This window comes from Antrostomus carolinensis, unplaced genomic scaffold, assembly GCF_000700745.2.
Source record: "Antrostomus carolinensis isolate BGI_N321 unplaced genomic scaffold, ASM70074v2 scaffold51252, whole genome shotgun sequence".
NCBI lineage: Eukaryota > Metazoa > Chordata > Aves > Caprimulgiformes > Caprimulgidae > Antrostomus > Antrostomus carolinensis.
In genome coordinates, this window is record NW_010299845.1 from 3,444 (window position 1) to 31,104 (window position 27,661).

A 27,661-nucleotide genomic window follows, 5' to 3' on the forward strand; every position below is an offset into this window, starting at 1 on the left:
TTTTCTTCCTCTGAAAGATTTTCTGGGGAGCAAAAAATATATCCCCTTATATCAATAGTCAGATCTCTCCTAAGAAGTAAGCTAATTGAGCTGTTTGTGTTGATAAACTCCCTTTTCTCCAGACTGTTCCTCACTGAGCCATAATTATTTGCAATTTGCCTAAGTCGTCCATTTACTGATACGTCAAGCATGAAACAGAGGCAATTCCAGAAAATGGAAATGCTTCTCAAAATCAATCTTTGGGAAATAATGTGGTAGAAGTTACTGTGTGATAGAAGACTACCTTATAACTGTCACATGGAGATGAATATTAATTTGTTGAGGTTAAGGTGGCTTTGTGCTTCATTTGTTGACTTTCCTTAGCCATCAGCAAGCAGCACAGTACAATTACTCCAGCAAAGCTATTTTTCTAACATGAGTTTTATGATTTTTATGTACTTACCAGTCAGCACACATAACAATGTCAAAATGTCCTTCCAGTTGAGAGACATCTGTCTCATTATCCCATCGTAAAATGCTAGAGGAAAAAAAGATTTAAAAAAAAAAAAAAAACAGAAAAGAAAAAAGGACTTACATTTTTCATCTTGAGATTTTTTAAAGTATTAATATTATTCTTATGTGACACAAGTGTTTTAAGAAGTAGGCACTTGCTACTTTCAAAGATGAATGTAAAAACATTATTCTGTACATTTTGAAGGTTTTAAATCTCAAAGCTAAAGAGCTATTTTTTATTATAACAGGAAGGCAATTCACACAGGTTCTGAAGAGTGGATCACCAACAAATACACATTTCTGAATTAGTGGCACATGTATGGCTTCAGATTTTTACCCCTTAACACCAGTGCATGAGGAAGTGAAGTCGAAGTACTGACAACCTGAATGAAACACAAATTTGCAGAATAGATGTGAATACCTGGATCTCTGTTACATCTGTCAAGCCAGCCAGTTGTGTTTCTCATTGATGAAGTGAGCATTCACTTGGGCTGGAGGGAGGAGGGACAGGGTGAAAGAATGCCAAGCTTAACTTCAATGCCAGCTATGTTGCCTCAGGCAAGCTTAAAAATACAGCTGTGCTGACTCTGTCAACACACATTCTCTCATAGGTGATAAGTTATTTAATTCTAAGGTACCCAACAGTAGGCAAAAATGTACATATGTACAAAGTTCTTCTTTGTTTATAAATGCTGCCGATATATGTAGCTGCCCTGAAGAATTCCAGTACTTTGCTCTCATTTAAAAAACAGCAACTAGTATTGGAATTTACTGCATACTTAAAATATCATTACCCCGAAGATTTGAAGCTGCATTTCTATTTCTAGTCTATTTAAAAAAAAAATAAATCTATCCTTCTTTTTCATTTCCTGGTTATTTATAATAGAAAGTAGATAAATATTTATGGGAAAAGCACTTGTGGGGGAAGGGTCTAATCTGATCTTGTCAGGTTGTGCATGCTTATCTCAGTTTTGTTTAAGTCTTGACCAAATAGACCCTTTAGTCTTCCCACAGCTATAATCTACTTCTGGTTAAAAGCCATCTCCATTCACATCCTGCTCCTAATATTTAACTCAGGATCAGTTATAATGTGTTCATTCAGAAATGTTCCTTATGTATATAGGAAAAAAGGAAATTTTATATATCAACAAAAATATATGCAAAAAAGGTTTGTAAATACGTAGATAGAATGATACAGAGCCACAAAGAATTAAAGTACTACAACATACGTGTTCATGTGCACAGACTCAAAATTTGAGACAGAATGCTTTTAAAACACAGAAATTATGAAAGGTGAGGCCCAGTTGGTTGGGAGAGCTTTGATTATGTGGGGCTCGGTGTAACTGAACAGATCAGGACTCATTAGCCCATTTGCCCTCCTGGAATTTACTGTGACAATCCAAAGAGAGAAAAGAGTAGATTAATTTAATTTTTCCCCCTCAAATTGAAAGTATTCCAGATTTTAGAAGCCTAGGTAGCTTTGCACACTGGCACGCAGCAGGCATCCAGTAGTGGAAAGTGACAAAGGAGAGTTCTCACTCTCAGCTGCTGGCTGCCTGCTGGCTACCAGCGGCTTTTTCAACCCTGTTTCCGTGGAAACTTAGGTTAGAATGGTGAAAATTAGGTAAAGGTAAGTTTTGTGGGTTTAAAGCACGCGCTCTAATTCTTTAAGAATCCTGAAGCAGAACTGGAAATTGGTAGATGAACTGTGAGCCTTAAAAGGCCACCTTTGGTTCTCATTGCTACAGAAACAGAGATCTGATCAGTACCATTATAGGGATTTGAATTATGATTTTTTAAACTCATATATTTACTATACTTCACACATATAGTTCGGAAGGCAGCACAGGTGCCTCCTCCTGGAAAAAAAAACCTCTCTCATGTTACTGTCAGGTTCCCACTGAGCACCCAAAATACAGCATTTTCTGTGCATACCTAGTGTAGGCACAAAGGAGTTTGTGTGGGTAGGTAAAAGCTCAGAAACCATAATGTTGAGCAAAATATGGAACTGATGAGTTACCAGGAGCATGAGCTGTGGTGCAATGTGACTGTTATGTGTGCTGCTATGAGGACTGAGCTAAGGGCCCCACATCCAGCCATAAGCCAGTCTTCCTCCATTTTCCTGATCTAGTACCAGGGCTGCTCTTGGTCTCTAGCTTCAGTACAGTTGCATTCCTGAAGACATGATAATTTTGAAAAGGTCAACGATAAATTTACACACAAGATTTTAAAAATCAACTTTGACACAAATTTTCAAAAGGTACAGGAAAATCTTTATTCTTGTGGGGAAATAACCACATAAACTAAAGATATTTTTAAAAATATAACCAGCAACAGGATTCATCCTGATCTCACTCAGGATGTATGCATGCTGGTGGGAGAGATGCAACTACAGGCTGTATATGTTTATTCACACTATCTTTAGCCAAGTGCAAGTATGACTAGTAAGTGGAGCACGGCTAGGGTACATCAAGCACAATACTGGCTGCAACCTCTGAAACTGTTTCAGTAGCTAACTCTGGGCTACCATATCTACACCGCTGTCCATTTAATGTTTCCACAAATTTCCATGAGCTGCAATCAAACACCTGTACCTGCACCTGGAAAGCAGAGCTGCTCTTGCTTATCAGGGAATCAGAAACGATTCTGCTCAGTCAGCATTATTACATCATTAACACTGATGTCAGAATCAGCCTGATCCTGAAGCAGAATAAGCTATTTTGAATTCTAGTGCTAACGAAAGTAGTGAATCAGAGTCAGGACGTATATAACTACCATCAACTAGCTATATAAGTTCTTGTAGTCCAAACAAAATTCCTGAGTGTGAAGTACAGAAAAATCCACTGACATTGCAAAACAACTCGGAGAAAAGTGAAGATGTGCATGTGTGTAAATAAATGCATTTGTCTATATGCAGTAAGGGGGTGAGGAACAATAATTTTTTCAGGGATTACTGAGGACATGACTCTTGGACTTAGTGGTCAGACCTGAAAGAAATACTGAAGGCACCATGAAGTAAGGGCTGATTGCATTTCCATTTAAAGAAAAGCACTGCTAGGAAACCCAGAAAAGTGTTAGCAACAGAAATCTGAAAATCTCAGTCTTTATGAAGTTTCCTTTTAAAAAAATAGAAATAAGTGTAAAAATATCATACCACAAAAAGTCTTTTAAATCATCAGTATCATGTTGAGTGCCAACATGAAAAAAATGCAAGCCTTGTTAATATTTTCTTCTTGTTCCCTTTCCAGTGATGCTAAATTAGTGGATATAAACCACTTTTTTCTAAAGCCACTTTTCTTCCAGCAAAATGAGAAGTTTTAAAGCCATAATGCTTTTACATCTTTCTTTTGAGGGAAGATGCTACAGTACCAATAGCTGAAATTACTTTGTAAATTTGAAAAATGTACTTTGTATTTCTGTCCAAGCCACACCTTCAATGGCTTTAAAAAAAAAAAAAAAAAACGACAAACCAAAAAACCCAACAAAAACCACAACCAAAAACCAACCAAACAAAAAAACCCAACCCCAAAACCAACCAACCAACCAAATCCCACCAAAAAACAAACTCCACCAAAAACCAAAAAACCAAAACCAAACACAACTAAGGTTGTATAAAGCCCACTTGTCACATTATTTTGTGCTGGCTTATTGAACTCATGCAGGTTTAGTTTCTTACAACTGAAAACAGGCAACTCTTTTAGAAGAAAAGGGGTCTGAAACCCACTGTAAATACAAAACAGTTTGGGAGCTTTTTTGTCTACAAGAAGAACATTAAAAAATAAACTAGGATGTGAGGGAAAAACACTATTGCACTATCAGGTACTCCTTAGGTCAAAGCGATGGTGGCTGAAACTTGGTACCTGCTAATGGCTGCTTTATGGCCTGAATCAAATGAATGTGACCAGTTTTCAGAGGAAAAGCACCCACATCACAAACCTATTACTATAATTAGCAATCTTGAGGGCAGTCCTAACAAAAAGGACAAGGACTGAATGAGCTATGGAGAATGAACTATCCTCTCACATGCAGAGGTGGCTTTTCCAGGTCAGGGATAAAGTATACTATTGAAACAGTCTGAGAAAATATGTACTGATGCTTTAGTTTCCTCAGCTGTCAAACCTTATACCATCCTAAAGCAAGAAATTAATTTTAAAAAAAACCCCAAACAACACACGACACAAATAATCAAAGCATTTTTTCTCCCTACTCCCCCAATTTATCTTTTAGCAAGCAAGAAAATGTGATTAGGTCAAGATAAAAAAAGAACTGTAATGATAACGGAAAAAAAAGATCAGCTAAGAAAACAGAGACTTTAAGTACCACCAACGTACCCTCAAATATTCCTGTATTTAAAAAAAACAAACAAAACCCACCCAACAAAATAGCAAATGTTGCAGGGATAGTTACGGCAGCCAAGGCTGCACTTCCCCTGTATTCTAATTTATGGAGTATAGCCTGACAAATGTCAACACTCCTTTTCTTACACTGATAAAGTATCTCAGCAACCTACAGCAAAAGACCTGATTTTACCAGGATTTTATTTCTTATGCAAAATTCCTCATTACTATTATTATTCCACTTCTGTTATTCAGTGTTTGTCTTCCTAGTGTGTCTAGGCAGGTAACTTACATGAGAAAAAACAGGTTAAGTCTCTGATTGTTAAAACCTGAAACACTTCCAAGTCCCTCTGAGATGTTCTTGTGATGAATGGCATAGGCTAGAGTAGCTCTCAAGTTAGCAGAAAAGTAGTTGTGCAGAAAAAGACAACAGATCAAAATTAGAAGAAAGGACGAAAGACACAAAAGCCTTACTTGCTTCAAAATGTATCAGTAGTCTTAATAAAGATTTAAAAAAATGTTCCACTTAGCAGATGAACAGCTACCAAGAACCACTATCTACCCACCTCTTCTTTTCATATTTTAATTTAGGCTTCAGTCTCTGAAAAGCATTATTATTGGTAAGTACACAGGTTCATGTAAAAGATTCTCTCTGGGGGTTTATATGACTTTATATATGACATTAGTCAGGCAAGTTCATTAACACATTAACAAAAGGCATCATCAGGATGTTTCTCCACACCTTGATCTTTGTTTGAGATTCCTCAGTTTTGTATAAAGATCAAGAAGATGGATTTTAATTTAGCGACAGAGGCAACGTCTACACCTATCATTACAACTCCTCTTGGGAGCCTTGCAAATTTGCCTGCTAACATTTCCCCATCTTTCTCACCATATTCTCATTAGGTTGTTCTTATTTCTCCACCTTTTCTTACTTTCTGCCTTTCTTACCTTCACTGCTTCACTCTGCTTTGTATTCTTATCCATTATCTCATTCCCTACAGTGCATACCAATTTTAAGGGACCAAGGTTAAATTTTCAACCACAGGTACCCAATACCAACCATTCTCCATTCCTCTCACATTTCTAAGCAGTTTGAATGTGACATTTACAATTGCCAATGGACATTCCCTTCCCCCTATCTCCTTGCAGGTTTCTGCAACTTCCACATCATTTATCTACTCTTGTCAAAGTATGCCGATAATTTTTGTCAGCTAGGCTCAAAATTTGCACTTTATCCTTATTCTCCTGGACCTTTCTTCTCATTTCAGCCCAGTAAAATCTTGTTATTCATCAGAATCTTTAATTCAATTATTTTCTGTTTGGGGTTTTTTTTAATTGTCTCTTACTGTTTTTTTCAATGTGCTCTTCTAAAGATTATCTTTAAACCCTTCCCACATTTCTGATAATTTCACAATGTCCTACTCCAACCTCTTCTTCCTTTCAATTTTACTTCTGGACTATCTCATCCATAAAATCTAAACCCAACTACTCACTTCCCACTGTGTGTCTGGACTCACAACTCAAGGCATTGTTGTCACCACCTTTTCCTGATATCTTTGGACATAACCATTAATTCCAGTCTGTAATCTAGACTTAGCTTACACCTTCCTCTACATTTGCACACCTCAGCTCTGTTCAGATTTTGCTTATTCTCTCTGCATAGCATCTCTAAGAAGTCTCTTATCTACCCACTTGACTTAAACTCTCAACCATGTCATCACTACTTACATCTTAACATCACAGTATTGTTCTCTCTGCTTTTGGAAAATGCAGTCTTGCCCCATTAATATTTATTCAGTAGGCTGCTGGAAAGATTGTTTTTCTTGCCTACAACCCTGATCTTGTCACCTTTCCCTTTGTACTCCTCCAGATAAGTTGAAAGTCGTCTTTTCCAAATGCTTCACAACAGCTCACTTCCCTATTTTTTCTCTCTCATTCAATATTGAAAAGACAAGTCCCTTCTTTAATCAGCCCTAATGTTAGTCCATATCTTCCACTTAACTTATCAAGTAAGCACCTCTATGATTTTCTTCCCCGATGTTATCCATGAACATTCACAAATTCACTCCATTATCCTTGAAACTCTCTTTTAAAGTAGCACCTAAGAAAACTAAAAAGAGGCTAGGATGCTCTTGTGCCTCCAACTCTTTCTATCACGCTGACTACATTTATCCTCAGTATCCTTCCTCACCATGTCTACATCTGGTCTTAAACCATAGATTCTCTAACACAAAGTGTCTGTTTGGTCTGTACAGTGCCTGGTACAATTCATGATGAAACTTCATCACATTAATGCGGTAAAAGAAAAGAAGAAAAAAACACCAAACCCAACTATGGGTCCCTTCTAACTTGAGCTATTCTATGATTCTATCAAGGTTTCCCTGCCTAAAAGTTTCCTTTTTGAAAGTGTATCATAAAGTGACATGCTTCCCTTATTCCTTACTCTAAGAACATATTTTCTCTCTCTTATTCTGTACAACATATTTTGCCAAAATTCAGATGGGAACATTACAGTTTTGTCTTCAAAAATAACAGTCCTAACACTTACACATTTGCTACATATCAAAAGTTACTAAATTTTTGGGATATTATAAATACACTGCATGTAAATACAACTGTTGCAGAATAAAGTTTTCCATTTTGTAGACACACCACTGCCCAACATTCAGCACATGTATGACGATTTTTTTGAAAGAAGTGAGAATATCTTGTATTAAAATGTTATTAATAAAAAAATACCACTGGTCCTTGTGAATATGCCTTTTCACATCCCTCCTCCACATCAATACATTCCAAGCCAGTTTTTATTTAGGAGATTGACTACTGTTTTTAGCAAGGTTCATGCAGCATATTATGCACAAAATGGATGGTTCTCATATTCTAATTCAGACTGATACAATAAAAAAAATAAAACATTTCCAAATGCAAGACAGTACAACTGTATGTGACTCAACCATATCAATAGGATCAATAAATTAAAGCTTAGTAAAAGTTCATTTTCTGTAAAAATATGAAGGAAAAGAAGACAGTTTCTTGCTCTGTGGAAAATAGTCTGTCCATGAACATGGGGAGAATAATGAAGTGAACAAGGAGAAAAAACAAAGAATGTGAAGTGAACCAGGCATGTCCAAAGGGACTGAATGGGAGGAAAAATTAAAAACAGCAGAGAAGATGTAATTAATGGGTACTTAAATTCTGAGGGCAGAAGGAACAACAATAAATATCCAACATTTCAAATTTCTGTATTAAGCCCGTATATCTCAGGAAATTAATACACGTTTCAGAAAGATACCCAGCTTGATTTAAACACATTCACTGCTTAAGAAACTACCACTTCTCATGGAAAGATATTCTAATATATTATCATTCTCTCTATCATTCTCTGTCTCATTTTTTTCTAGACTGAATTTGCCTAGCTTCAATTTCTACATCTTGTTAGGTACTTGTAAGCTAGATTGAAGAGTGATCTTCTATTAAAGATTTTCCTTCCCCACACGAGACTTTCAGATCAAAATCAATTCATTTCTTAACAATCAAGTCATTTCTTTGACAAGTTAAGTAAATAGAACTCTTTAACTGTCTCATTTCTAGACTCTGATTCACTCTTCTGCCTCTTTCCTGAACCCCATTTATTTTCAGTATCCTTAGTTAATGTTTGAATAACTGAATATTAATTGAATATTAATGAAATAAACAAAGATAACACTGTAAGCATAATTTTGTCAAAATAGAAAGTTTGTCCCAACTTTCCTATGTCTGTGGCAAAGGTTAGCTGTGAAGGAGAGAGCCCACTGAAAGTGCGTAAGATGTACTTGATGACTACCATTTAAGGTAGAGCCAAGGCAGATAAGACAGGCAGACAAGGTAGACAAAGGTACAATGGTAACAACATGAACCAGGAAACAATGTAAAAGTTGGCTAATAAGATGGATACACAAAAGAACATAAGAATGAAACAAATAATTTTAGATTCTAACACCTCATGCACAATTTTCTTTAAAGCTCTGGGAAGAAAGATGTAAGTTTTCTTATATCAGTGGTTTCCACCTAGTCTTTCCATCCAGTCTGAGAGAGTGCAAGAGGAATAGTTTTACCAAAAGCATGCTTTTTAAGCTAAGAGAAGACCATCATAAAATAGCCAAGGATCTGAGCAAGAATTATTGAAAAGAATGCAATGCTATACTTCTAGCTAGCATCTAGCTTTTCTCCCTGTTCTTCCAAACACATAGAAATTTTTCTACAAAGCTATGATGCAATTTAAGATAAATTGCAACTTAATACTGAGTCAACACAACTGGGTGAAACACACAAATAGGAGAGGCTTGGAAGTTGGTGCAAGTCAGCTAGTATGGCCAAAAGGTAAAGAAGGCTATTAGAAATAAGATATCCTTCCTCCAAAAGTTGAATTTGCACCCAAATGAAGAAAGGATCACAAACATGGAAAATTAAATATAATAACAAAATAAGGCAGGTCAAAAATTAGTGTACTCTTTCTTTTGTTCTGAATCTTCCTGTTAGCTGATAATCAGGATATAGAATGAGCACTCACAGAGGATAACAACATTTCAGAGAGGTGAAATTTATTCTCTGCATCAGTGTTCACTGTAGAAGAAACTTTTAAAATATGTTTTTTGTAAAAGGAAGTCCTGCCTTATAAACCTTTAGCTCTTCAAAGTTGTCAACGAGTATTCAGATAAGGGTGATCTCAGTAACACACAACTGTTGGCAAAGACCCTCACCATCATCATCTAAGGAAAGCAGACAGCCACTGGAGAGGAGTCCTGCAAGGCTAAATAACAGAACAAAAGACAGGGAACAAGGTAGTGGTAAATGGTTAGTTCTCACAATGGAGAGAGATAATCAGTGGAGCTCCCCTGGGACCTGTTCTATTCAGCATGTTTATAAGAGATGAGCACTGAGGTGGCGAAGTTTGCTGATGTTAAGAAGTTATTCAAGATAGTAAGGAAAAGTGCAGACTGTGAAGAATTGTAGAACAATGAAACTGAGCAACTGGACAATAAAATGACAGATGAAATTCAGTGTGCATAAATGCAAAGTGCACAATGGGAAAATTAATTCTGGCTTGATAAAGAAAATGAAGGTCTCCAAACTGACCAGACTGGAAAGCTCCTGATATTGTGACAAACTGTCATGAAAATATTAGCTCAGTGCTCCACTGCAGCATTTTTAGAAGAGGAACAGAAAGCATAATTATTCCACTACATAGATCTATCATTTATGCACACTTTGAATGCAGTACTGATCACTCTCATCTGTAAATGAGTAGATTGAAACTGGAAAAGATATAGAGCAGGGTAAGTATGATCAGAGGTATGGAATGGTTTCTACCTAAGTTGAGACGCGCGTTACAAATTCACAATGGGCATGAACAGACAGACCATTCATTGTTTCTTCCCACACACACATAAAGTGATCAAATTAAGAGAACAGAAACCAGGACCTTTTTCTCTCTAACCAAAGAGAAGGAAATGTTCCTTTTGGTAGCTTCCTCCTTGCCAATAGACACTGTCATGTAAGAGTGTTAGATGAGGAGACTGGAAAAGTAGTTGGAAGAAAGGCATTCCTTTAGGGTTGCTAAGTTGACAAATACAAGTTCAACAAATATGTTTTCAAAAAGTTTGAATTTAGCAACACCCATTTTGATGAATGAAAAGAGGGAGAGAATCTTTATTAAGGCTGTCCTACATTAATGGAACCTGTTACACGACAGGTTTCAACTTCCTAGTTGAAATCAGGAAGGTTAGAAAGTTGGCATATTTGAAGAACATCACAGTAAAGTAAAATATTCACATGTTGACAGTTACAGAGAAAGAGGTAACTTTATATAAGAATGGAATCAGAGCGATATAGTTCAGTGCTTTGTCATTGAAACCTCATCCACTATTGTACCAGATGTCATTTAGTCTTTAGAAAGACTTTTTTTCTTTTTTAGGTTTAATCCTGGAAGCTTGCAAATTCATTACATTTGTAAGGAACACTAAAAACTCAGATAAGGTTATAACCTATCTGTTAATCTTTAAGGAGAAGGAATTGCCACTTTTGGTCACATGGTCATACATTCTTGATATTGATATTTGATTATTATTAATCAAATCAAAGACTGTATCATGCCACAAGAATTTCTTTCACTGACTTGATATTATATGTACTTGTTTACACTCTTACATGGAATGTAATCTCTCTCTCTGAGGCAACTCTTAGCAAAACAACAGACTTGTCCACAGCTAAAACTCACAGGTCCCATATCAGCAATAAGTATACAAATTTTGTTCTTAACATACTTGGTCTTCTCAGGCAAGGAAATCTGATGGAAGAACAAATTCCCTGGTAGCTAAGACAGTCTGTTAAATTTTAGAATATACTGCAAGCCTTCCTCTTTGATAAAGCTTTTTCATCATGACATTTGTAACAATTTTTCAAAATTCTACTGCCCAAACCCCTTCTTCAGGAAGATTTTCACATTAAAATAAAGAGAAGAAAAAGAGTAGAGATACCTTGACCTTGCTATTGCTAATTTAATCATTGGTGGACATGTTCAAAACAATGATATAATGCACAACAAACTAATAAAAGTTAATGGTACAAAGACTGCTATCAGGATGACTCATATGCTAAGTTATGGGGTAAACAATGCAATTCATGGATAATTTTTGGTCTATGAAAAAAAATTGTCAAAGCCCTACATGGTATTAATAATTCACCTTACTATGGCAAGTAATTATTAGTAACTTGGTGGCATTACTGTACGTACCTATTTCCAGTAAGCATAAGCAAGAAATTCTGAACACATTCATGGAAGCTAAAAATAAAATAGAATTGTATATCCACTGTTGAAGTAAACTGTTTACTAAATATCTATTATTATATTATAACACATAATATGACAAACTGCCAGTTTGGCTTACATTACTGTACTTTTAAACAATAATCAAGAGTTGGCAGAGAGCTAGATAAGTGCTCATTTACTGCATTTTGTATAAATCTAAATAAATAAATGTACAGCAGGTTGTCCTAATCTACCTTCTCTTGGCTGATACTGGATTGTTCTCTTTTGTGCCATACATTTTTTGGCATATTTTCCAAGTCTAGACTTAAATGTCTGGAACAGTCACAAACTGACTCTCATACTGATAATTTCTGCTCCATGTGCAAAGAAAAGAGTACAAGATCCTGATGTGAGATGAAAGTACAGTGAGAAGGTTCTATTCTGAATTATCTTTTATATGGAAAGAATCTTGTAACTTTGCACTGGACAGCGTGTAAAGTTGCAAGCCTGGACACTGTTTAAACAATACATTGGAGTGAGGAACATGCCTTCTCCAGATTAAATTAATGTTGCAGCAAGTCACCTAAATACTTCACTACACTCATTTGCCTGCAAGCTCTGACTAACATAAAACAAGTCACCTAATGTCACTTTGCAGGCCAGTGTTGCACTCTTCCCTAAAATCCACTACATTTTCTTACTTTTCTTTTTCCCCCCCTCATTATGATTATATAACTAAAGTCTTCAGTTGTAAGAAAAGTGAATCAGGGTTACGGTAACATTTCAGATTTTACATCAGCCTTTTAGTTTCTTCAAGGCCTTGAGAAGTGATCAAATAATTTTGTTGCTGCCTTCATCACATGTCATTACTGAGTCAGAAGGACTGATCCATCCATTAGCACTTCTCAAATAAGTAACCAAAGCATTACTTTAATTTTGACAAACCAGCTATTAATGTGTAAAAGACAGAAATGCACGATGATCATTATTTAGGATCAGAGAGTAATTTGAATACTTATTTTATAAAACTTTACACTGTTGTAACACATCTGCAAAAGTCTTAAGATTATGTGTTTATTAGAACGAGCCTTATGGTTTGATACAGTACTTGACTTTATTTTGTAATTTAATTATTTTATTTATGCAAATAAGGCCCCAAATGCTATTGTCTTAAGAAGTTAAACACTTGACATTTTTACTCTTTAAAATGCAACATTTTATGACATCTAGATATGTTTATTAATTAGTGATTATTAACACCCAGTAAACAACATCATGTCTTGTAAAAACACAATCTATCTTCACAGCGTGAGGCTGAAATCTATTATTCACTGATTCCATATGCTGAAATACACTCAAATGATCACAAATGACCTTAAGCATTAGATAAATGTAAATGAGGACAGAGTAGAAAATGTGCTTTTGATTGATATCTAAAAGACCAGGTTTGAAGTCTTGACAAGGGATGAAATCTGAAATCTCATACAAAGTAGATGGCAATTGGAAATCTACAAAATCTAAGCTTCTGGATGGACGTACCACATAGCCTCTCCTCAGCAGGGATGAGTGTTTGAAGCTGCTCACAAGAAGCGTTCAGCACATGGAACCTGAAAGACCATTCCTGGGGCCTGAGCAGCCTTTGTCTACTTGGCAGGCACTTATTAGGACGCAGAGATATATCTCTAAGTTATATGCACGTACACCCTAATGAAGGCAGAATTTTTCTAACCCTAAGTGCTCACTTAAAAGAACTTCTCTACACAGAATGGCTACATAAGCATAGCGATAAATTATGTGCATGATAGCCATTAAAACTGTATGGGTTTAACCCTCTATGTTAATAAGCTTATTCTGCTGAAACAGCGTGCCTTTCTCAGCTCTTTTTCAGCTTTACTTTTGTCACTTTGAGAAGGACTAAGAGCCCTTCTGGAATGAGAATCATCAAAAAAAGAAGATTTAAACACACAAATAAGACTTTTCTTTTCGCTCCTAGTTAGCCATCTCTGAGCTAATTCTAATTCTGAACCCCATACCATGAATATGAAATACTTCAAAATTTACTTTTAAAACACAACAAGAGATGAACACACTTCAAATTTTCAGCTGCTTCTGGTCCCTACTGTACCTGGAGGTGCTTCAATGAAATAGACAAACAGCTAACTTCAGTGGCACCACCTATTGCAGGGTGGGTCTGGAAGGGCTCTGGAGGTGATCTGAAACCAAATTCTCTGAATCCCTACAATGCTCACCCTCCAAAACATGCCTTCAGGTCTGCCACTATAAGAAAAATACTGGGTGCGCCTTGCACCTTAGGACATAGTCAACGAGAGAAGGGTCCCAGCATGCTGTACCTGGCTCCCATGCTCCCCATCTGTCCTTCCAGCGACAGCACAATACTAATAGCACAGATAGGATGACCAAAAAACCTCCCATGGATGCTCCAACACCATCTGCTTCAGGGGCAAATGGGATTTGTTGCCACTCTGAACTCTCAGAGCTATTTAAAATGAAACCTGCCAGTGATTTAGGTACATTCATTCCAAGCCTCGTATTCAGTACAATGGGTCATGTTGATTCTGAAGCAGACAAATTTCAACCATGCACTAAACCACAGCTTGAAGAGACACTGTGTATATTTAAAAAAAAAAATAAAAAGGAAAGAGAGGTTATGTCACCAAGATTAATCATACTATATTTGCTATGTTAAAAAGCAATTAATTTTTTTTTTTAGTACTTCAAAATTTCTGTCTTGCATTACTTACCTACTTATATTGTATATACATCTGTGTCAGCATCAGTAACACAGGTCATGCTTTCACACTTTTGCATACATTTAACATTTACATTAAATACACAATTCCATAAAAGAATCAGTAAAACAGTTTAGTAGAATCTTACCAGCTTGACACTTTCTGAGCCTTAAATATTCCTGCATTGTGGTTTCTTGTGATGATCTCACTTACATCTGTAGCATATTTGTTAAGAACGATCTACAAAACTTGAGCAGTAATAAAAATAATAAAAAATACTTTTTTCCATTGGTAATACCTTCATAATGTCTTTTATCTGTTTGGTCTTCTTAAATCTGTGTTTAAGAGTCAGTCTTTCTTCAGAAGCATCAATTCTACATTGCTACTCCAGCACATCAGCCATATACCTATGCAGCAACTTGCTCTTGCTGCCTACCTCTATTTATTGGTTCATTTAAGGAATTGCTAGCCCTGTAACTATAGAGAGAAGTGAAAAAGATTTCCCATATCTGATATACATTTAAAGGCAACTATTGTTTACAAATATAAGAATTAAAATCATGGTGAACAGAAATTTTTTAGCACAGACACTTAATGTCCAGTTTAGTTTGTGCTGCTTTCGAATGCATCACTAGACCCACAGTGCTGAGATTTTGGAGGCTTATGGATTTTGAGTACCTGCCCTGCCACAAGAGACATACCTTTGCTTCTGGTTCTGTCTGGGTGAAATCCAACTCACAATGGGAGCACTTTAACCTAGAGGCAAGGGGCTTTCTGTCCATTTGCTTTCTTAAGAATGGTTTGGAACTACCATAAAAGACAGTACAAAGCAATAAATGGCTTTTCTTCCCCGTAGGCACCGCAACAGTGCTCCAGCCTCTTGTCTGCGCTTCTTTCAGTTTGGAAGATCAGGTCAGAAATTTGGGTAGCCATCCAGTCAGGCCAAAGCAAGGGTTGTCAATGAAAAGTTTCAAGGGAAGCTGTGCCCAGTCATCTATGCCTAGAAAGATAACCTTCATAATCAATCGTTTGTTGTTAGTGAGAAGCCACTGGAAGGAAAAGGTGTAGCAAGTAACTGAAAACTATGAGAATACTAAATGTATTCACTCACTGTGAGTCCATACATGTTTAAACAATTCACTCTTAAATATAAAAAATTATCTTAAATGGACATTTTTGTTAACGATGTCAAAGATCCCTCTTATTTAAGGTACGAGAAATCTGATGCTAATTAGGACGATGTTTCTAGGTGCACAAAATACGTTGAATTCTTTGCAAGTGCTATTATAAGAAAATTGAACACTAGTGTGAGGCTAATTTAAAATATTACTGAACTATAATTTTAGTAGCTTTGCTGAAATCACATAGTTTGCCTTCCTAACACAGTTGGCTATTTAAGAAAAGTTATTTTAGGAAAGTCTCTATCCAAACAATGTAAAAGACAACACAACTGATATCTCATGAAGCCAAAAACTAGAAATGAAATGACAGAAAACTGTAGTTTGGACATGCCTTTTAAATCTTTTCCAAAATATGTAATGAGAAGTGGTAATGAATGGTCTATAGCTGTGCAGCAAAAGGAAGGCATAAATAATTCCATGAGCAAAGCATGCTATTTTTAAGTAGAGATGGAAGTAATATTGTTGATAAATTAGCTACACTGCACTTCAATTATATAATTGAGCAGAACTATTAATAATTGTTGCAAACATGTTAACACTAGCTTTTTTAAATAATTTCTGAGCCCATATCTTCAGGCATTCAGGCTGAACATGACCTTTCTAACCTAAATTTCCCAGGACTGCTGAAAGATCCATACACTATATTTTAATGGCCATTATAGTGCACTGCAACAATGTTTTGTATTACTGATGCTTTCAGACAGTAGTTCAAGGCACTAGTGCATGGTGTGAAACGCAGCTAAGGTAGAAGGTACACACCCTCTCTGAAATAGCAGACAAATTTTACTAAAAACGAACCTCATCCTTGGATTTGGACATGTTGAACTGAATTATAGATGCTTCCAGTGTTCTGGGGAAACAGATTTTGATGTTCATGACTGACTATATCATAGGTATTACCTAAGTCAGAAAATTTGTATCTGAATGCTTATCACCAAAAATTACAAAGGTCAAGGAATCTGATAACTTTGCCTATATATATGTTTATTATTCACTTGAAATATCTATGTATTTTTTTAATATTTTCTTACTTTAAGTGATCCTGAAAAACTTAAATAAAACACACTAAATCAACAATAAAGTTTTGAATAAAGCTGCAAAAGCACTACCATCTGTTTGTATTTGAATGATTTTGCAATATAAATGATCTGTTAGTCAATTAAAATCTGCCCATGATAAACAAAAGGAGTGAGTTGAGTGAAGTATTTTAAATGGAGTAGTAACTCAAATCATAATATCTTTTTAAAAACTTCCATAAGCCTCATGCATAAGACCAGTGATTAATATAAAATATAGCTACGTATTTCACAGTGAAATGGTTAAAATGACAACAATTATTTGAAATTAACATATTTGCAAATTTTTAAAACTTGTAACATTTCCATAACATATCTTAATATAGATATTGAATATATATATATAGTGAATACTTCCTGTGGCAGTATGAAATGGAGGATAATATGAATAATGTCAAAAATTAAAAGAAAAATCAAATCCTCAAAAGCTGGAGACTTCACAAAGCAAAGCTGTTAGTTACGCTCACTGAATAGCGATAACAACAACAAAAACAACAATAATTATGATGATGATGATAATACAAAGGCAGATTCTCAGATGCAATGCACTATTGCCAGGTCGATTTTCAATTACATTTCACTGATGTATTCATTTGTTTCTTAATGTGCTCATCTTGCCCATTAAGAATAATTAGCAGGCTTGCTTGGTGATTTCCTGGCTTCTGACAGTGATTTTTTTTTCTTTTTTGTTGACAACCACTTTTACTTTTTGGAAAGTAATTTTTGGATATTATAGTATGACTGGCATGTAATTTAAGCTTCCTAAGAAATTTAAAGGGAAGATGTAAACAGTAATTTTTAAACAAGATTATTTTAATCCATAATACCTACATAAAAAGCAAAATACTAGGCATTAACTATTCCTGAAGAGCAGAATCTAGAAAAGAAAACAGTATTTTCTCCCACATTAATTTAATTTGGTATGCTGAACAATTTAAAAAAATAATCAGCAACAATAAAAATTAACAGAAATCCATAATTTGTAGTCCGTGGCACTAGGGGCCAAATACTATTTCCAATTACACTAAAAATTCTTACTGATTTCAGTGAGTCTGGGGTGGCTGAACCAGATCTAAATCTGGTCTAAACTTCTGTTATAACTAGTCACTATAGAAAAGAATGCAAAAGAAAATTACCATAAGACAGATCATAAAATTGCTACTGATGTCCATAAAACACATAAAAAGCAACATAAATTTATTATGTGCACTGTTAAGAACGCATTCCACCGACACTGTAAAGTTCTTAGTCTGCTGCACTTTGGCACCCTGCTAATATTAAGCCCATTGTAAAATCCAACACAATAAAAGCACTTTGAATGCTGAGCCTTCAGAGCACCAAATGTTAAAAAAGAAAAATAAATTCCTGTTAGAGCCTTCTACCAATCGCTTCTCTGAAAGGGATTCACTGAGTGAATACAGATGAAGACTTCTTGTAAGACTTTTGGAAATAAAAGATATTTCTAAAACATATTGTGGAAAACTAAGGTGTGCTAATTAGATGACATTAACAGTATATTTTTCAGGAATAAAAGCATTTTAATTTGTTTAATTCCAAAGACTGAGTGAATACTTTTAGCGCTCACCAATTTTCTTTGCTGTAGAAGACTTCCGAATTTCAGAAAAGTTCAGGTATGTTTATGGAATCTGCCATGCAAGATATTTGCTGACTTGATGATTACTGAGCTCACCTGAAGTGTTCAGTTGATAAAATGACCTTTTGCTAAATAACTATGCTTCTATAAAACATCAGTTTGTTTTGTTAGGCTAGTTTTCAAACACTTTTTTTCTCCCACATTTTTTATCTCCATAACGACATAGAGGAAAGATTGGAAAGGCTGATGCTGGTTAAAATACACAGAATAATGAATAATTCCTTCTCAAGACAGCAGCATAACAAACTAGAATTTAACAAAATAAGAATCCTTGGAGCACATCTGAGAATTTGCTTTTTCAAGAAAAAGGAGACTTTTATAAGGTTTCCTTCAAGTTTTAAACGATATGTTCCAGGATTGTCTGTTTTTCCCATGAAATTGTTAAAGTGGTGTAAGCAATTATAGTTACCTCAGTTACCTCTGAGAAAGTCTTTTTAAAGGTAGCAGCTAATATTATTGCACTGCAATGTCTCCTGTTTTAACAGTCATCAGCAACTGCAATTTTTTAAACCACAAATTAGTTTATTTTTTTCACTAAGTACTCATTATGGTAGCTCTCAAATTAATAAAAAACTAAAATCTAAATAATTCTGATGATGCAGTGGCCAAAACCTGAAAAACTAGTCTGCCTTAAATGCAAATGGAAAGATTACCAAGGAACAAAAGCAAAGAGTTATCTTCCTTTTTTTCCTCTCAATTTCTAAGGGCTATTAGTATTCACTGTATATATCTGCTCTTGTTCTGTGCTGATATTTAATGTGGCCACAAATTATGCTCACTCATTCTCTCGCTTAGCCAAAGTACAGTTCAATTTTATGAACTATGTGTTGATATTAGAAGGGCATAACAGCAATTTATTCTAATATAAGGAATATAATAAAATACTTTCTACAAGACACAGAGGAGTTTTGCAATCTTACATCAAGAGAAATAATGATAAATTGATAATTGATTAAGCACACTAAATGGGTAATTTGTAGGCAGTTATAACTTAGCAGCAACAATGAAACCATGCATTTCAATATGCACTGGAAAAGCTATGCCAAAATACAAATACTGGGTATGTTTTAAGAGGCTAGTATCTGAAAGTGAAAAATAAATGCATCTAGTTCTTCTGCACAACGAATATGTGAAGAGGAGGTAATGATTTGTTTCGCTGCTACACCTCCTGTAACGTGCAGCGTACACACAAGGAATCTTTCAGCACTCAACTGTAAGACAAATATTTACTACTGTACTCGCTCTATACCAACACATACATTTTTAATTAAAGAAAATGTGGCATTTACTTTGCAGGAAGCTGTAGCTCTGTTCAAGATATTCTACATCTATTTTTTAATTACCTATGTGGGGACTTTTTCTTAATATACCCCATGCTGTCTGTCTTTATATCGATTGTTACTCAGCCAGTAAAAAGGAATGAGCACAACAAACCAGTTTTCTATCTGAATAAGGATACTTTTGATGGCCTTTTCATTTCCATCAGTTAACAGAACTTCTTTGACATCTGCAGAAATAGCAACCTGAAAAAAAGAGCACAGCAAACAATGAGCAAATATGCTTGTCTGTGTGGAAGTGAAGACAGAAGTGACAAGCCTTCAGTATCATGCTTCCTCACCTATTTCTCTGTAACAATCTTCAATCTTTTTTCATTTTATGTCTGCATTATTTTAATCATTCAATCAAATCAGTCAATACTTTTATCATTCCATTTGCGGGAGCCTCTATCTTGCTATCATTCTGTTCCGTAATTGCATTGTGACAGCGGATGATGGTATTCTGAGAGGCTTTCATTTGCGGGCTTCTGTTTATCTAGTAGAGCCATCATACAAGGCTGTCACTCTGCCTTTCAGCTTGCTTCTGTCTGACTGCCTGATGCCCTTCATATAACTTTGCATTGCAGGCAGATGGCTTTGTAAGGGTAATTTTTTTGTGAGCTTTGACATGCTCGCACATTGGGCTGTAACCTCGACACATTGTATAAGAGCGACAGGTTTGTCAAATGCCAATCAGTGTAACAATATGCTTTTATTTGTAGAGACATAAAAACTTGTCTAATGCACTGCACTGCTACATAATATCTCCTGAATACATGACTCAGAACCCAGAGAATGGTGAACGACTCTCCTGAATGGCCAATCTAATTCAAAAGAATCTAATTACCGAGAGCTCTGGATCATGTTTGTTGGTGTAATAATGCAGGCAAAACATTAGCAGCTATATCATGGTGCTCCAACTGTGATTCGCCAGGCTATTCCTGTATCTTAGCAAATGGGACTATAATCTGAAAAAAAAAAAAAGCTTCGGCTATGGCAATGAAAGACAGACCGTACATGGCCTGGAATGTGACAACAAGAGATATTGACTACACGGAGGTAAAATGTTTCTGCTCATCGAGGCAACCATAAAATCAATATGATACGAAAGCAAGTCAATCTAGAAGGTCTCTCAAGACTCTGCAGCTTGACCGCAGCTGAGGCTGTTGACAGTTCTCTGACCCAGCAGTTGGAGGCACTGGAACATTTTTCCTTTTGTTTCTTCCTCTGAATGGGATTGGAATTGAGAAAAGACCTACCATGAGCCCAGCCAAGCATGTCATGCCACCCCCTAGCTCACACACAGCAAGGTCCCTGAAAGAGAGAAAGGAAATGGTAGAACCCATACAAATTAGATGAAAATGGTCAGAGCGACATATATGTTACAAGAACAAATTGCCATCTGCAGTAAGAACTGAGCTACCAGGAAGTTGTAGAGACATGACTAGGCTACCTCATGTCGTTTTGCGTTTTAAAAATAATTATGAAATAGAAAAGTCACAAAGCAGGCAAATCAGTGGGGGTTCCCTCATTAGCGTTCAGTGCAACATTACCACCGCTGAGCTGAAAAATCTGAGAAGGTTCCCTTTTTTCCCTTGTCAATGGCTCTGTCTTTTAGAACTAAACTAGCTAGAGTAGCGAAAGATAATTGTTAGGAAAGGATAACAATGTTAATCCACATTCATTCTTGCAAAAACAGTTAGAGAAGTAAATGGGGAAATTAATATTATTTATATATCTCTCCATATAGTTATGCCTAAAAGCCTTTTTAAATTAAAAGGAGCGAAGTTTTAAAACAAGCCGTGTACCACAAAACAATTACACATTAAGAAATCCAATCCTTCAATTAGCACTTAAAACTGCAAGTGACCTACAAGCAGCGCTGTTATGAACAACGATGGGAACAGCAAACAGCTAAGCCACAGAAAACCGAACAAAGTTAGTGTCAAGAGCCTAAACTGAGCGCGAGCAGAGGGCTGAATACATGGTCTAAAAGGCTGCTTTTAACTTAGACCATACTGCGCTGTTATTAAGGCGTGCATGTGAAATATAATTTGGCGCCGAGAGCGTGCCGGATGGGAGCTTGCAGGGGGAGCCATAAAGAATGTACTCCCGAGCCTTGGCCTGCCCCGGGAGGGGAGGAGGGAGGGACGCTGACCCCGCGCCGAAACTGCGTGAAGCAGCGTCTGGGGCAAGGCAGAGCCTCAGTTTAGGAACATGCTGCTTTACAGCTAAATCTGCGGCAACTGTTACAGCTGGCAGAAATGTTCCCATCGAGATATTTTTGACAGGCAGAAAATGGAATTTCAGCTAAACAGATCTTTTTCTGGTGTACCTTTTCTTCTCCCCTAAAATACCAACACTTAAAAATCTATTTTTATCTAAAAGTATTACCTCCCTACTCACTCGACACCGATATTTAGGAAGAGCATCTAGGATGACATATCAGTATACAGATGCAGATATTTTGTTCACTGAGGCCAGAGGACTAGGCTGTGTGACTCCATACTAATGATCACTGCCTGGATGGGGTAAATTTGTTTTTCTTAAGATTCCACAAATTTTATTTGAAAAAAGTCTAGTTGCCCTATTTAATGGAAATGAAACAAAAGATGGAAATAGTTCAGAGGAAGAAGCTGTATATAAACCCAAGGAGAACATAAAAGAGATGTGGGAAATTTGCAGTTTGTGGTTTAAATAGAATTATTACAGGTTTTTCCTCATATAAGTGTCTGTTTTTCTAAACCATATATGTCATATATATTAACAATATAAACATATGTTTATACATATAAGATTTGCAAGGCACTGAATCCTTTCTAAGAGTCATGTTAATTGAAATAAATACAGAAAGTATCTTGTGTGGGGTTTTTATAGCATTTTGAACCACCAAACTTGTATGTACATAATAGATGAGCATATACATACACACATATACACTTTCATATTGATAAATATCAATAATTTATTTCAGTGCAGAGTTCCCTTATTAGCAAATTTAAAAAATCATATCCAATTCTCAGGCAATACTTAGTGACATATATCAGTGAGAATTAAAATAAGAAACTCTACTCTGAGTGAACTGTTGAGAGAGCATAATCCTGACAAATCAAGATGTGAAACTGCCCATTTCCTCCATCGAAGTCTGACTGATCGCTGTCTCCAGGCTTGCATACCCAAACTAGGAAAATACCCTTTTAGTGAGCAGACAGGGAGGTTTGCTGTGAAGAGCCCCTGAGAACAAGCAGAGCATACAAGCCACGGCATGGGGCTGGACGGCAAAGTGCTACAGGGACACCACTACAGTAGAAAAACTCACACAGTGCAGTGCCCAGCTAAACCTGGAGGAAGGATCAGGTATGTTAGCTGCCTCCTCTAATGGGGTGAGCTTCGTTCAGGTAGTGGATGGAGTAGAAATGAGGCTTTATGAACCAGGACATCCTCTGGTGCCAGGTCTTTGATTTCAGGTAGCAGTCTGAGCAAGCTGCAGGAACCGGCTCACAGCAGATGCTCTTTCAGCTTTGGTACAAGGGGCAGGGACATACAGTTTGGTCTTCCCTATTTTACCAAGACCATATGTACACAGACGGAGGGGTTTTGTATACTCCAAGCTGGTTTACTTGGTATTAGCCTTGCACCCTCACTCAGGACACAATTTATGCCTCCAAATGCATTGTTATAATGGATTTTCTTACACCCCATTCATCCTCTGGACAAGGAAACTTCAAGGATTTCCAAGTGCAAAGCTCTGTATACTCAAGGGGAAAGAGAGGGGATGCAGGATGGATTTTATTTTTAGGTGTTCCTACTGGAGTCTTGATAACTGTCTTCCACAAGTTTAGAAAATGTGAAAAAACAAAAACAAATAAAAGTGCAGGATGTCTCAAAATTGTTTCACAACACTTAAATACACGTGCAAATTCCTCCATCACTACAAGCAGTGATTATTATGTATTTTATCAAGTAATATTTTGCTTGCTTTTGCAACAGATGTCAGTTTAAAGAATGTCTTTTATTTTTCCTGACCTTCACAATCAGTACTGATCGATTGGAGCTTCACTTTTGTTTCCCAAAAATCAAAGTGAAATAAAATGCCTTGAGTGGAAATCAAAAGTCTTTGACATATAGCAGAAAGCTTGCTGTGCAATATTAGTACCCAAAGGCAGCTCAGAATTCTTTGTTAAGAGCAACATGCTTTCACCTTGAACATTTTAAATTTAATCTGAAGACTTAAATCATAGCAATCTTTACCGTGCAGATACAATAAAACTAACAGGTTAGAAAATATCTTCTTATGTTTAACTCTGTACCTGAATATTTCATTGTGCTTTATGCAGTAGTAAGCCATCACTTCTTCAGATGGCCAGAGACCTACAAAACAAAGATATTCAACTTAGAACACTTTTTTTTTTTTTTGCCTAAAATACTATTTGAGTACATACTACCATTTGCAGACCTCTACCAACTACTTAATTTTTTAATTTGCGATAATATCATGGAATAAAGAAACAAGTAAGACTTTTAATGGAAGACTTATGATTTAAGCATTGGAACGGAATATTTAACAGATTTCATTTAACTAACAATCAGAAATTCACTTTATAGATACACACACACATAAACATACACATATATGTATACACAGACATAAAATTGTCAAGACTTTAAAAGTAGTTTAAATTTAATTCTATGAAACTTCTGACATTTGGGTATTCATATGAACACCAAACTGTTTGTACCAGGCCAGATGCAAGGCCCACCTTGCCTTGTAGCCTGCTTCTAACAGTGGACAGAAGCCCCCTCCTTTTTCACTAGCTGTTCTCTACAGGCATTTCATTTCTTCCCAGTTTCTTTTTATTTAGCTCCTTTTCTCTTCGGTTTTATTAGGTCAGGCATCAGTCTGACGGTAAGGGACATTGACCAGCAACATATGCTAAGGACAAATGCAGGACTAGGGAAATATCACAGCATGATTTCTAGTTGTGGCTCAAGAAGTTCCCGAGGAGGAGAGGAGATACAAGTGATAAGTTCTGTTTAATAGTTACCAAAGGATTTTTCTAATTGTTCTGTGGACTGCAGTAAATTTTCCATAGCTGCAGCATCCCGTGGCAGGAAGCACCACAGCTTTACTGAGCTGTATAAAGAAACTTCTTCTCTTCTCCTGATTCGTACTTGCCTCCCTGTCATTTTTGTTTGAGGCGCTCTAGTTCTCGTATGGGAATAGACAGGAGCAATCACGCTTTTTTTTCACCTAATCTGTATTATTCATGACTTTATAAGCTTCCATCGTAAAACTTACACTGGTCATTGTCAACCTTGGCAAGTACTTGGAGGCATCCATGCAGATTTACCCCTTCAACACCGTTCACTCATAAAACTTGCTGTTTTGTCAAACCAGTTTCCCACCTACACTTGAACATCTAATCAAAGCACTGTGGCCCATGGAGAGGGCAGCACAGATCCTGCAGGCACCAGTCTCCATTGCTGGAGGGAGCCTGGGGAAAACAGACTCGTATTCATACACTTGAGTTGGGTTCCCAAAGTTAAAGGAGAATGAATCAAAGGCATATGTGGCCAAATTACAGTTGTATGTGTTTTCCATCTGTTGTTGCTTAGCAACAAAAAAACATGCTTACATGCCTATCCACATGTAAAAACCAGGGTTAGCCTCCACCCATAACACACAGCATTATGAATTAACGTGACAGAAACTTAGTATTATGAACTACAGACAATTCAATGGTTTCAGTAAACTTGAAAACAGACATGTGGGAGCATTGTTTAGCTATTTCTAGACAGGTAAACTATACATTCCAGGCAGCTTACTATGCACATGCAGCCTATAGACCATTTTTAATAATTTTTTATTCTTGAGATTTTAAAAACATCACAACTATTTAATAGAAGCAGAAGTTTGGTAGAAAAACTGTCTTCCTTTTAAATAACTTAAAGCAGGATTGTAACTATCAAATATCTAATTCTTGCTTTCCATCCAGTAAGTATTCTGAACTACTCTTACTCAGTGATAAATAAGGAAAATTTATGAATGTGTTGCCTGCAGGCAGATCAAGCAAAAGCCTAGATAGGACTCGTCCAAAACTTTGCACATAACATTTGCATGAGAAAGATCCTAAAGTAAAAAAAAAAAAAAAATAGTGACAATTCACATGTATGACAAAAACTCTGAAGTAATATTTGTCTTGTTTATGACAGTTTAGGCTGATTACATCTAAACTATTTTGCTTAGATTTGTAAAGAGTTAAAATAAAATATTCACACACGACTACCCATTCTTCAGTGAAACATATACTAAGAATGGTACAGGATTTTCCATCTCCCTTTTGAGCATTTCAATGCTTTTGAGCATTGAAATATGCTAAAATGACAGATTTTGCAATAAATATAGTAACTGCTTAAATATGTTAGTGTATAATATAAAGAATGTTTCAGTTTGTAGTGACTGGTGTATACTCAAGCAATAAAAGTGTTTTTTAATATTTAGTGAAGACATGGCTAATTTAATACCATTTATAATGGTATTATACTTATATCTCACACTACAAAAAACCCCACAAAACAACAAAAAAACCCCAAACCAAACCAAAACCCACACCCACAAAAAACCCAAACCCTTTTACAACAAACTTTAAGCCTGAATGAGTTTTAAAAATACTCAAATGTATCAAAATCCTTCAACATCTGAGTTTTCAGTACCCTCAGTCAAATGTCTCTCACTTTTCTACGGTTATTATTGAAAGGGCACTTTGAATGGTGTCACTAAATCTTTTATGAGGGGTCACCTTTCTTTCCCCTGCTACCATTACAATGTTGATACCAGCTGAAACTGCAGGTGTATCATATAGCTCTGTGCTGAGAGAAGGGTAAAGCAGCTTTGGAAAGACAATGCTCTTCTTTAGGCAGACATTAGCGATGCACACGACTCTTCTCCTCACTTCCTTCCCCCATAAGGAAGGAAGTATCACCTCAGCAATGACATAAGTGGCTGGCAGCTAAAGAAGCAGGAGTCAGGAGGTCTTTCACAAACATGGGTCTCAAGTGTGGAAGCACACAGTGCTTCCAGCTAAGCCCAGAAGCCAGAATACCTGCATTAATTTTAGTAAAAGGAAAAGCTTCTTGTGCTTGAACAGGTAGGTAAGCCTCTTTACCTTCAGAACAGGGATAAGCTTAAAGATCCATGTGGAGGTGTTTGCATTCTGTCTTCTTCCCCTTCACTCTGACCTACATTCACCAACACAATGACCTACATTTTGAAGTTGCAAGTAGAAGATAGTTCTGTTTCTGTTAGAAAACATACAGCTGTAATGCAGAAATGCAGCAATTCCTGTGAGTTAACAACTACCACTAGGTTGTGAAAAGCATAATTTATTTCCTGCAAACACATACATATGGATGTGGATTAAGTTTCCTCTGAACACACTTAAAATTCTTTCAGATTTAAAATAAAATTATTCTCATTTTGTATTATGAATTTGATTATAAATACATAACATTGGATGGGAAACTATTTGCATGTGCAATTACTTACACACGATAGTCAATTATTTACACATGTATAGGCAGAAGAATATCCAAAGGCCCTCAAATGGTGCTTGTATTTAAAAAGCTATAAATATACTACAAGTCCTAGACAGGGGCTAAAAATCTCTGAAGGAAACAGAGAGAAAGAAGAGTTTCTTTTTGCAAAAATAAATATTTTGCAACATTTACTGAAGGTTTTAAAACTCTGTCACCTTGATAACTACAATGTGAAAACAGAGAATAGTTGTCAGAAAACATTGGAATCTCTATTGAAACAAATAAAAAAAATAAGTTGTGTTGGTGTTTAAAGGAGAGCCTCAAGAAGGACTGTGATTTGGTGTGTCTGAAGACACAGGAGAGAGAGTGCTCACAGAGCAACACCTGCCCACATTTCAATGCTTGGCAGGTGTCCTTTCACCACTAGGACAGAGCAGGAGATCCACTACAAAAGTTCCATAAGAGCGATGATTTCTGCTTCCAGACAGATTCATGACACTTACTGCAGTGGTAGGGGTAGAAAAATACT

At 36.2% G+C, this 27,661-nt stretch overlaps 1 protein-coding gene across 1 annotated transcript; it reads right to left on the reverse strand.

Annotated features, from left to right (window-relative positions):
- Positions 1 to 442: 442 nt before the first annotated feature.
- On the reverse strand, positions 443 to 24,783 carry CAMKMT (calmodulin-lysine N-methyltransferase; the record flags this gene model as incomplete). The annotated part of the gene is made up of 6 exons (XM_010162910.2): positions 24,642 to 24,783; positions 23,907 to 23,967; positions 20,856 to 20,910; positions 19,740 to 19,803; positions 14,518 to 14,584; positions 443 to 517 (listed from the first exon to the last, which is right to left on the reverse strand). Coding segments are annotated over exons 1-6 (464 nt in total), but the record flags the coding sequence as incomplete, so codon positions are not given.
- Between the last annotated feature and the right edge of the window lie 2,878 nt (positions 24,784 to 27,661).